The sequence below is a fragment of the Bombina bombina genome, chromosome 7 (genome assembly GCF_027579735.1).
Source record: "Bombina bombina isolate aBomBom1 chromosome 7, aBomBom1.pri, whole genome shotgun sequence".
NCBI lineage: Eukaryota > Metazoa > Chordata > Amphibia > Anura > Bombinatoridae > Bombina > Bombina bombina.
Window position 1 is genome coordinate 52,636,751 of NC_069505.1, and position 13,244 is coordinate 52,649,994.

At 40.1% G+C, this 13,244-nt stretch overlaps 1 protein-coding gene across 2 annotated transcripts in view; it reads left to right on the top strand.

Moving 5' to 3' along the window:
• SLC25A45 (solute carrier family 25 member 45) overlaps window positions 1–13,244 on the top strand; it is a 204,048-nt gene that overhangs the window by 127,651 nt on the left and 63,153 nt on the right. For both annotated transcript variants that reach the window (XM_053720103.1, XM_053720104.1), the window contains exon 5: window positions 8,855–9,037. In XM_053720103.1, coding sequence (XP_053576078.1) covers window positions 8,855–9,037 — 183 coding nt within the window. The remainder of the gene's footprint in view (window positions 1–8,854; window positions 9,038–13,244) is intronic.

Consider the following 13,244-nt stretch of genomic DNA (forward strand, 5'->3'; position numbering starts at 1 on the left):
AACTAGTGATAATACACAGGAACTAGTGATAATACACAGGAGGCAGTGATAATACACAGGAGCCAGCGATAATACACAGGAACTATTGATAATACACAGGAGCCAGTGATAATACACAGGAGCCAGTGATAATACACAGGAACTAGTGATAATACACAGGAGCCAGTGATAATACACAGGAACTAGTGATAATACACAGGAACTAGTGATAATACACAGGAGACAGTGATAATACACAGGAACTAGTGATAATACACAGGAACTAGTGATAATACACAGGCACTAGTGATAATACACAGGAACTAGTGATAATACACAGGAGCCAGTGATATTACACAGGAGCCAGTGATATTACACAGGAGCCAGTGATATTACACAGGAACTAGTAATAATACACAGGAACTAGTGATAATACACAGGAACTAGTGATAATACACAGGAGCCAGTGATAATGCACAGGAACTAGTGATAATACACAGGAGCCAGTAATAATAATGCATTGTGGTTCCCTGAATTTGTCAAGCCCTGTTTTAATATTAAAATAAGATTCAAGTTAAACTTAAAAATGAGTTGTTTGCACAGTGCACAGGAACTAGTGATAATACACAGGAGCCAGTAATAATACACAGGAACTAGTGATAATACACAGGAACTAGTGATAATACACAGGAACTAGTGATAATACAGAGGAACTAGTGATAATACACAGGAACTAGTGATAATACACAGGAGGCAGTGATAATACACAGGAGCCAGCGATAATACACAGGAACTATTGATAATACACAGGAGCCAGTGATAATACACAGGAACTAGTGATAATACACAGGAACTAGTGATAATACACAGGAGCCAGTGATAATACACAGGAACTAGTGATAATACACAGGAACTAGTGATAATACACAGGAGCCAGTGATAATACACAGGAACTAGTGATAATACACAGGAACTAGTGATAATACACAGGAGCCAGTGATAATACACAGGAGCCAGTGATATTACACAGGAGCCTGTGATATTACACAGGAGCCAGTGATATTACACAGGAACTAGTGATAATACACAGGAACTAGTGATAATACACAGGAACTAGTGATAATACACAGGAACTAGTGATAATACACAGGAGCCAGTGATAATACACAGGAACTAGTGATAATTCACAGGAACTAGTGATAATACACATGAACTAGTGATAATGCACATGAGCCAGTGATAATACACAGGAACTAGTGATAATGCAGAGGAACTAGTGATAATACACAGTAACTAGTGATAATACGGAGGAACTAGTGATAATACGGAGGAACTAGTGATAATGCACATGAGCCAGTGATAATACACAAGAACTAGTGATAATGCACAGGAACTAGTGATAATACACAGGAGCCAGTGATAATACACAGGAACTAGTGATAATACACAGGAGTCAGTGATAATACACAGGAGCTAGTGATAATACACAGGAACTAGTGATAATGCACATGAACTAGTGATAATACACAGGAAATAGTGATAATACACAGGAACTAGTGATAATGCACAGGAACTAGTGATAATACAGAGGAACTAGTGATAATACACAGGAGCCAATGATAATGCACAGGAACTAGTGATAATACAGAGGAACTAGTGATAATACACAGGAACTAGTGATAATACACATGAACTAGTGATAATGCACATGAGCCAGTGATAATACACAGGAACTAGTGATAATGCAGAGGAACTAGTGATAATACACAGTAACTAGTGATAATACGGAGGAACTAGTGATAATACGGAGGAACTAGTGATAATGCACATGAGCCAGTGATAATACACAAGAACTAGTGATAATGCACAGGAACTAGTGATAATACACAGGAGCCAGTGATAATACACAGGAGCTAGTGATAATACACAGGAACTAGTGATAATACACAGGAGTCAGTGATAATACACAGGAGTCAGTGATAATACACAGGAGTCAGTGATAATACACAGGAGCTAGTGATAATGCACAGGAACTAGTGATAATGCACATGAGCCAGTGATAATAAACAGGAACTAGTGATAATGCACAGGAACTAGTGATAATACAGAGGAACTAGTGATAATACGGAGGAACTAGTGATAATACACAGGAACTAGTGATAATACACAGGAGCCAGTGATAATACTCAGGAACTAGTGATAATACACAGGAACTAGTGATAATACAGAGGAACTAGTGATAATACACAGGAACTAGTGATAATACACAGGAACTAGTGATAATACACAGGAACTAGTGATAATACACAGGAACTAGTGATAATACACAGGAGGCAGTGATAATACACAGGAGCCAGCGATAATACACAGGAACTATTGATAATACACAGGAGCCAGTGATAATACACAGGAACTAGTGATAATACACAGGAACTAGTGATAATACACATGAGCCAGTGATAATACACAGGAACTAGTGATAATACACAGGAACCAGTGATAATACACAGGAGCCAGTGATAATACACAGGAACTAGTGATAATACACAGGAACTAGTGATAATACACAGGAGCCAGTGATAATACACAGGAGCCAGTGATATTACACAGGAGCCTGTGATATTACACAGGAGCCAGTGATATTACACAGGAACTAGTGATAATACACAGGAACTAGTGATAATACACAGGAACTAGTGATAATACACAGGAGCCAGTGATAATACACAGGAACTAGTGATAATTCACAGGAACTAGTGATAATACACAGGAACTAGTGATAATACACAGGAACAAGTGATAATGCAGAGGAACTAGTGATAATACACAGGAACTAGTGATAATGCACAGGAACTAGTGATAATGCACAGGAACTAGTGATAATACACAGTAACTAGTGATAATACACAGGAACTAGTGATAATACACAGGAACAAGTGATAATGCAGAGGAACTAGTGATAATACACAGTAACTAGTGATAATACACAGGAACTAGTGATAATGCAGAGGAACTAGTGATAATACACAGTAACTAGTGATAATACAAAGGAACTAGTGATAATACACAGTAACTAGTGATAATATGGAGGAACTAGTGATAATACGGAGGAACTAGTGATAATGCACATGAGCCAGTGATAATACACAGGAACTAGTGATAATGCACAGGAACTAGTAATAATACACAGGAGCCAGTAATAATACACAGGAACTAGTGATAATACACAGGAACTAGTGATAATACACAGGAACTAGTGATAATACAGAGGAACTAGTGATAATACACAGGAGGCAGTGATAATACACAGGAGCCAGCGATAATACACAGGAACTATTGATAATACACAGGAGCCAGTGATAATACACAGGAACTAGTGATAATACACAGGAACTAGTGATAATACACAGGAGCCAGTGATAATACACAGGAACTAGTGATAATACACAGGAACTAGTGATAATACACAGGAGCCAGTGATAATACACAGGAACTAGTGATAATACACAGGAACTAGTGATAATACACAGGAGCCAGTGATAATACACAGGAGCCAGTGATATTACACAGGAGCCTGTGATATTACACAGGAGCCAGTGATATTACACAGGAACTAGTGATAATACACAGGAACTAGTGATAATACACAGGAACTAGTGATAATACACAGGAACTAGTGATAATACACAGGAGCCAGTGATAATACACAGGAACTAGTGATAATTCACAGGAACTAGTGATAATACACATGAACTAGTGATAATGCACATGAGCCAGTGATAATACACAGGAACTAGTGATAATGCAGAGGAACTAGTGATAATACACAGTAACTAGTGATAATACGGAGGAACTAGTGATAATACGGAGGAACTAGTGATAATGCACATGAGCCAGTGATAATACACAAGAACTAGTGATAATGCACAGGAACTAGTGATAATACACAGGAGCCAGTGATAATACACAGGAACTAGTGATAATACACAGGAGTCAGTGATAATACACAGGAGCTAGTGATAATACACAGGAACTAGTGATAATGCACATGAACTAGTGATAATACACAGGAAATAGTGATAATACACAGGAACTAGTGATAATGCACAGGAACTAGTGATAATACAGAGGAACTAGTGATAATACACAGGAGCCAATGATAATGCACAGGAACTAGTGATAATACAGAGGAACTAGTGATAATACACAGGAACTAGTGATAATACACATGAACTAGTGATAATGCACATGAGCCAGTGATAATACACAGGAACTAGTGATAATGCAGAGGAACTAGTGATAATACACAGTAACTAGTGATAATACGGAGGAACTAGTGATAATACGGAGGAACTAGTGATAATGCACATGAGCCAGTGATAATACACAAGAACTAGTGATAATGCACAGGAACTAGTGATAATACACAGGAGCCAGTGATAATACACAGGAGCTAGTGATAATACACAGGAACTAGTGATAATACACAGGAGTCAGTGATAATACACAGGAGTCAGTGATAATACACAGGAGTCAGTGATAATACACAGGAGCTAGTGATAATGCACAGGAACTAGTGATAATGCACATGAGCCAGTGATAATAAACAGGAACTAGTGATAATGCACAGGAACTAGTGATAATACAGAGGAACTAGTGATAATACGGAGGAACTAGTGATAATACACAGGAACTAGTGATAATACACAGGAGCCAGTGATAATACTCAGGAACTAGTGATAATACACAGGAACTAGTGATAATACAGAGGAACTAGTGATAATACACAGGAACTAGTGATAATACACAGGAACTAGTGATAATACACAGGAACTAGTGATAATACACAGGAACTAGTGATAATACACAGGAGGCAGTGATAATACACAGGAGCCAGCGATAATACACAGGAACTATTGATAATACACAGGAGCCAGTGATAATACACAGGAACTAGTGATAATACACAGGAACTAGTGATAATACACATGAGCCAGTGATAATACACAGGAACTAGTGATAATACACAGGAACCAGTGATAATACACAGGAGCCAGTGATAATACACAGGAACTAGTGATAATACACAGGAACTAGTGATAATACACAGGAGCCAGTGATAATACACAGGAGCCAGTGATATTACACAGGAGCCTGTGATATTACACAGGAGCCAGTGATATTACACAGGAACTAGTGATAATACACAGGAACTAGTGATAATACACAGGAACTAGTGATAATACACAGGAGCCAGTGATAATACACAGGAACTAGTGATAATTCACAGGAACTAGTGATAATACACAGGAACTAGTGATAATACACAGGAACAAGTGATAATGCAGAGGAACTAGTGATAATACACAGGAACTAGTGATAATGCACAGGAACTAGTGATAATGCACAGGAACTAGTGATAATACACAGTAACTAGTGATAATACACAGGAACTAGTGATAATACACAGGAACAAGTGATAATGCAGAGGAACTAGTGATAATACACAGTAACTAGTGATAATACACAGGAACTAGTGATAATGCAGAGGAACTAGTGATAATACACAGTAACTAGTGATAATACAAAGGAACTAGTGATAATACACAGTAACTAGTGATAATATGGAGGAACTAGTGATAATACGGAGGAACTAGTGATAATGCACATGAGCCAGTGATAATACACAGGAACTAGTGATAATGCACAGGAACTAGTAATAATACACAGGAACTAGTGATAATGCGCAGGAGCCAGTGATAATACACAGGAACTAGTGATAATGCACAGGAACTAGTGATAATACACAGGAACTAGTGATAATACACAGGAACTAGTGATAATGCACAGGAACTAGTGATAATACACAGGAACTAGTGATAATGCACAGGAACTAGTGATAATACACAGGAAATAGTGATAATACACAGGAACTAGTGATAATGCACAGGAACTAGTGATAATACAGAGGAACTAGTGATAATACACAGGAGCCAATGATAATGCACAGGAACTAGTGATAATACAGAGGAACTAGTGATAATACACAGGAACTAGTGATAATACACATGAACTAGTGATAATGCACATGAGCCAGTGATAATACACAGGAACTAGTGATAATGCAGAGGAACTAGTGATAATACACAGTAACTAGTGATAATACGGAGGAACTAGTGATAATACGGAGGAACTAGTGATAATGCACATGAGCCAGTGATAATACACAAGAACTAGTGATAATGCACAGGAACTAGTGATAATACACAGGAGCCAGTGATAATACACAGGAACTAGTGATAATACACAGGAGTCAGTGATAATACACAGGAGCTAGTGATAATACACAGGAACTAGTGATAATACACAGGAGTCAGTGATAATACACAGGAGTCAGTGATAATACACAGGAGTCAGTGATAATACACAGGAGCTAGTGATAATGCACAGGAACTAGTGATAATGCACATGAGCCAGTGATAATAAACAGGAACTAGTGATAATGCACAGGAACTAGTGATAATACAGAGGAACTAGTGATAATACGGAGGAACTAGTGATAATACACAGGAACTAGTGATAATACACAGGAGCCAGTGATAATACTCAGGAACTAGTGATAATACACAGGAACTAGTGATAATACAGAGGAACTAGTGATAATACACAGGAACTAGTGATAATACACAGGAACTAGTGATAATACAGAGGAACTAGTGATAATACAGAGGAACTAGTGATAATACACAGGAACTAGTGATAATACACAGGAGCCAGCGATAATACACAGGAACTATTGATAATACACAGGAGCCAGTGATAATACACAGGAACTAGTGATAATACACAGGAACTAGTGATAATACACAGGAGCCAGTGATAATACACAGGAACTAGTGATAATACACAGGAACTAGTGATAATACACAGGAGCCAGTGATAATACACAGGAACTAGTGATAATACACAGGAACTAGTGATAATACACAGGAGCCAGTGATAATACACAGGAGCCAGTGATATTACACAGGAGCCTGTGATATTACACAGGAGCCAGTGATATTACACAGGAACTAGTGATAATACACAGGAACTAGTGATAATACAAAGGAACTAGTGATAATGCACAGTAACTAGTGATAATATGGAGGAACTAGTGATAATACGGAGGAACTAGTGATAATGCACATGAGCCAGTGATAATACACAGGAACTAGTGATAATGCACAGGAACTAGTAATAATACACAGGAACTAGTGATAATGCGCAGGAGCCAGTGATAATGCACAGGAACTAGTGATAATACACAGGAACTAGTGATAATACACAGGAACTAGTGATAATGCACAGGAACTAGTGATAATGCACATGAACTAGTGATAATACACAGGAGCCAGTGATAATATCCAGGAACTAGTGATAATACACAGGAGCCAGTGATAATATCCAGGAACTAGTGATAATACACATGAGCCAGTGATAATATCCAGGAACTAGTGATAATACACATGAGCCAGTGATAATATCCAGGAACTAGTGATAATACACAGGAGCCAGTGATAATACACAGGAACTAGTGATAATACACAGGAACTAGTGATAATACACAGGAACTAGTGATAATACACAGGAGCCAGTGATAATACACAGGAACTAGTGATAATACACAGGAACTAGTGATAATACACAGGAACTAGTGATAATACAGAGGAACTAGTGATAATACACAGGAACTAGTGATAATACACAGGAGGCAGTGATAATACACAGGAGCCAGCGATAATACACAGGAACTATTGATAATACACAGGAGCCAGTGATAATACACAGGAGCCAGTGATAATACACAGGAACTAGTGATAATACACAGGAGCCAGTGATAATACACAGGAACTAGTGATAATACACAGGAACTAGTGATAATACACAGGAACTAGTGATAATACACAGGAACTAGTGATAATACACAGGAGCCAGTGATATTACACAGGAGCCAGTGATATTACACAGGAACTAGTGATAATACACAGGAACTAGTGATAATACACAGGAACTAGTGATAATACACAGGAGCCAGTAATAATAATGCATTGTGGTTCCCTGAATTTGTCAAGCCCTGTTTTAATATTAAAATAAGATTCAAGTTAAACTTAAAAATGAGTTGTTTGCACAGTGCACAGGAACTAGTGATAATACACAGGAGCCAGTAATAATACACAGGAACTAGTGATAATACACAGGAACTAGTGATAATACAGAGGAACTAGTGATAATACACAGGAACTAGTGATAATACACAGGAGGCAGTGATAATACACAGGAGCCAGCGATAATACACAGGAACTATTGATAATACACAGGAGCCAGTGATAATACACAGGAACTAGTGATAATACACAGGAGCCAGTGATAATACACAGGAACTAGTGATAATACACAGGAACTAGTGATAATACACAGGAACTAGTGATAATACACAGGAGCCAGTGATAATACACAGGAACTAGTGATAATACACAGGAACTAGTGATAATACACAGGAGCCAGTGATAATACACAGGAGCCAGTGATATTACACAGGAGCCTGTGATATTACACAGGAGCCAGTGATATTACACAGGAACTAGTGATAATACACAGGAACTAGTGATAATACACAGGAACTAGTGATAATACACAGGAGCCAGTGATAATACACAGGAACTAGTGATAATTCACAGGAGCCAGTGATAATAATGCATTGTGGTTCCCTGAATTTGTCAAGCCCTGTTTTAATATTAAAATAAGATTCAAGTTAAACTTAAAAATGAGTTGTTTGCTTTAAACAGACTTTGATTTTTGTTTGTAGCTGAATTTATGTTTGTTTGTTTTTTAGGTCTTGGGATTTTTTAAAGGTATGAGCTTCCCCGTGAGCAGCGTGGCGATCAGTAATTCTTTAATTTTCGGATCCTACAGCAATGCCCTGCTCTACCTAACAGACACAAAGTTTAAAGACTGGAAAAAACCACCACAGAATTCTGATATTTACATAGCTGGATGCTTTTCAGGTCTAGTTCAGGTATTTCTGTATAAATAATGTTCATATTTGTAAATACAGAAATGTAATGCGCTCTTTAGCACTAATGTATATTGATTATAAACTAGCAGCAATATAATCATCAATGTGCTGTAAAAGGGACAGTCTAGTCAAAATTAAACTGTCATGATTCAGATAGGGAATGCAATTTTAAACAACTTTTATAATCAAATTTGCTTTGCTCTCTTGGTATTCTTTGTTGAAAACTAAACCTAGGTAGGCTCATATGCTAATTTCTAAGCCCTTGAAGAAAGCCCCATCTCATTTTGACAGTTCTTCACAGCTAGAGGGCGCTAGTTTATGTGTGCCATATAGATATATAGCACTGATTGGCTAAAATGCAAGTCTGTCAAAAGAACTGAAATAAGGGGTCAGTCTGCAGAGGCTTAGATGCAAGGCAATTACAGAGTTAAAAAGTATATTAATATAACCGTGATGGTTATGCAAAACTGGGGAATGGGTAATAAAGGGATTATCTAGCACTCAACCACCTTTTTAGCAATTTAGGGGCTCCTACCGACTCCCACACCGGCGATCGGGCCTGTATAGTGAAAGGCATCAACGGGGCTTCCCGTTACGTGCGGTGAAATCATGCGCAATGACGTGACCGCGCAACTATATTTAAAATGTACAATACAAAGTATAGGGAAAGGAGGCATGCTGCTTATAAGACTGTATTTCAGGCATCTAAGCAGCTACAGACCCCCAAGACCCACCGTTGGAAAGGTAATCGCTTAACCTTTCCAGCGGTATAAGGGGATCTGGGGGGGGATTAAAAAAAAAATTAAATAGTAAAAAAACAGAAAAAAATGAAATCCAACTTTTGCACTCAAAGGGTTAAACAATAAGAGTAGACTGTCCCTTTAATTGTGCTGATAATTATTGTGTATGTGTGTGTCACACCAAACCCACTACCTCACCCCGTTGTTGCATATGTTTAGCTATTGTGAAACACCTTATTGTGCAGTAATTTTTCATATTTTATTTATTTTAAACCTTAAAGGAATATGAAACCCACATTTTTTTTCTATTATGATTTAGAAAGAGCATGCATCTTAAAACAACTTTCCAATTGACTTCTATTATCTAATTTGTTTTGTTCTTTTTATATCCTTTGTTGAAAAGCATATCTATATATGCTCAGTAGCTGCTGATTGGTGCCTGCACATAGATGCCTCGTGTGATTAGCTCAACCATGTGCATTGCTATATCTTCAACAATGGATAGCTAAAGAATGAAGCAAATTAGATAATTTAAGTAAATTGGAATGTTGTTTAAGAATAAAATATATGCTTACCTGATAAATGAATTTCCTTCTTGGCAGTAAGAGTCCACAGGAACATTCTTAACCTATGGGAATTACTCAACCTAACCACCAGAAGGAGGCAAAGATACCCCAAACCAGTGATGTGCAGTCACTAGAGGCAGGGCTTCACCTCTCATATGGGCAAAAATATATATTTTTTTTATTGGCTTAAAAAAAAAAAAATTGCAATTTTTTTTCCAGCATTTTTTTTTTTCACAGCTACATGTTGTGCAATGGAGAGGCACAAGCAGGTCTGCCCACCATTACACAACATGCTGCACCACCTACTGGATGAAAGTGGTTAAGATCATTCCATGGCCCATAAGTGCTTATTTGAGGCAGGCATCTTTGGAGTTGACCCAATCCAGTGAGAGGTATCAGTCAGGGGAACTTAGGGTTTGGGCTGGATGTTAAATCATATAAAACAAAACAAAAACGGAAAAAAAATACTTTCATTATTTTGTTGCTGCTCTGTGCAGCTGCCAGCTTTGATTTAATAAAAAAGAGAGTTCTGTATTCCCCCTCCAAGCGCAGTGGAATGTTCCACTGTCACTTCCTTACCGAGCAGGAAGAGATGCAGACTTGAGAGCCTGAAAATGATAATTTAATGAATGTGGTTTATTGTTTTTTGTTTTTTACTCTTTTACAGCAGTTTAAGGATCGTTTTGTATTTTGTTTACTCTTTCACAACATTATTATATAAAGCATGGTAATGTAAAATGAAACCAAACCGTTTAGAATGAGTTATAGCAAATATTCTCCATGGCTCCTGTAGCTATAGTATTTCATTTAAACCAGGGATTCCGTAGGTGTATGTTGGACAACCCTGATGTAGACAACAAATAATAATTTATTAATGCTCCCATTCATATGTGCTGTTCTGTTTCAGATATTTAAAATAGATTGTAGACTATTAGCATTTGATAGTCACTTAAAATATTACTTAAACATTCAGTGGTGCCTCCCCCATTTCAGTGTTCCCTCTCTCCCCACTTATGTGTCTCTCTCCTCCCTCTGTTTGTCACTCTCCTCCCTCTGTCTGTCTCTCCCCTCTGTCTGTCTCTCTCTCCCCTCTGTCTGTCTCTCCCCTCTGTCTGTCTCTCTCTCCCCTCTGTTTGTCTTTCTCTCCCCTCTGTTTGTCTCTCTCTCCCCTCTGTCTGTCTCTCTCTCCCCTCTGTCTGTCTCTCTCTCCCCTCTGCCTCTGTCTCTCTCTCTCTCTCGCCTCTGTCTCTCTATCTCCCCTCTGTCTCTCTCTCTCTCCCCTCTGTCTCTCTCTCTCCTCTGTCTCTCTCTCCCCTCTGTCTCTCTCTCGTCTCTCTGTCTCCCCTCTGTCTCTCTCTCTCCCCTCTGTCTCTCTCTCTCTCCCCTCTGTCTCTGTCTCCCCTCTGTCTCTCTCTCTCCCCTCTGTCTCTCTCTCTCTCCCCTCTGTCTCTCTCTCTCCTCTGTCTCTCTCTCTCCCCTCTGTCTCTCTCTCTCCCCTCTGTCTCTCTCTCTCCCCTCTGTCTCTCTCTCTCTCCCCTCTGTCTCTGTCTCCCCTCTGTCTCTCTCTCTCCCCTCTGTCTCTCTCTCTCTCCCCTCTGTCTCTCTCTCTCTCCTCTGTCTCTCTCTCCCCTCTGTCTCTCTCTCTCTCCCCCTCTGTCTCTCTCTCTCCCCTCTGTCTCTCTCTCCTCTGTCTCTCTCTCTCTCTCTCTCTCTCCCGTCTTTATCTCTCTCCCATCTCTCTCTCTCCCCTCTGTCTCTCTCTCCCCTCTGTGTCTCTCTCCCTCTGTCTCTCTCTCTCTCCCCCTCTGTCTCTCTCTCTCCCCCCTCTCTCCCTCTCTCTCCTCTGTCTCTCTCTCTCCCCTCTGTCTCTCTCTATCCCCCTCTGTCTCTCTCTATCCCCCCTCTGTCTCTCTCCCCTCGGTGTCTCTCTCTCCCCTCTGTGTCTCTCTGTCTCTTCCCTCTGTGTCTCTCTGTCTCTTCCCTCAGTCTCTCTCTCCCCTCTGTCTCTCTCTCTCTGTCTCTCCCCTCTGTCTATCTCACTCCCCTCTGCCTCTCTCTCTCCCCTCTGTCTCTCTCTATCCCCCTCTGTCTCTCTCTATCCCCCCTCTCTCTCTCTCTCCCCTCTGTGCCTCTGTCTCTTCCCTCTGTCTCTCTCTGTCTCTTCCCTCAGTCTCTCTCTCCCCTCTGTCTCTCTCTCTGTCTCTCCCCTCTCTCTCTGTCTCTCCCCTCTGTCTCTCTCTCTCCCCTCTGTCTCTCTCTCTCTCTCCCCTCTGTCTCTCTCTCTCCTCTGTACCTCTCTCTCTCCTCTGTGTCTCTCTTTCCCCTCTGTGTCTCTCTTTCCCCTCTGTGTATCTCTCTCCCTGCTGTGTCTCTCTGTCTCTTCCCTCTGTGTCTCTCTGTCTCTTCCCTCAGTCTCTCTCTGTCTCTCCCCTCTGTCTCTCTCTCTCCCCTCTGTCTCTCTCTCTCCCCTCTGTCTCTCTCTCTCCCCTCTGTCTCTCTCTCTCCCCTCTGTCTCTCTCTCTCTCCTCTGTGTCTCTCTCTCCCCTCTGTCTCTCTCTCCCCGCTGTGTCTCTCTGTCTCTTCCCTCAGTCTCTCTCTCTCCCCTCTGTCTCTCTCTGTCTCTCCCCTCTGTCTCTCTCTCTCCCCTCTGTCTTTCTCTCCGCCCCTCTGTCTCTCTCTCTTCTCTGTGTGTCTCTCTCTCCCCCCTCTGTGTCTCTCTTACTCCCCCCCTGTGTGATTATGTCTCCCCCCGAGTGCTTTTCTGTGTTTCGGTCTACCTTTTATTTATTTAATTAATGAATTAGTGGTGTCATCTGAGAATGTGGCTTTATTTAAAGGGGTGGGGTCAAGTGCCCCACCATCTTTAAATTTCACCAGCCACCACTGGATCAAGAGACATTT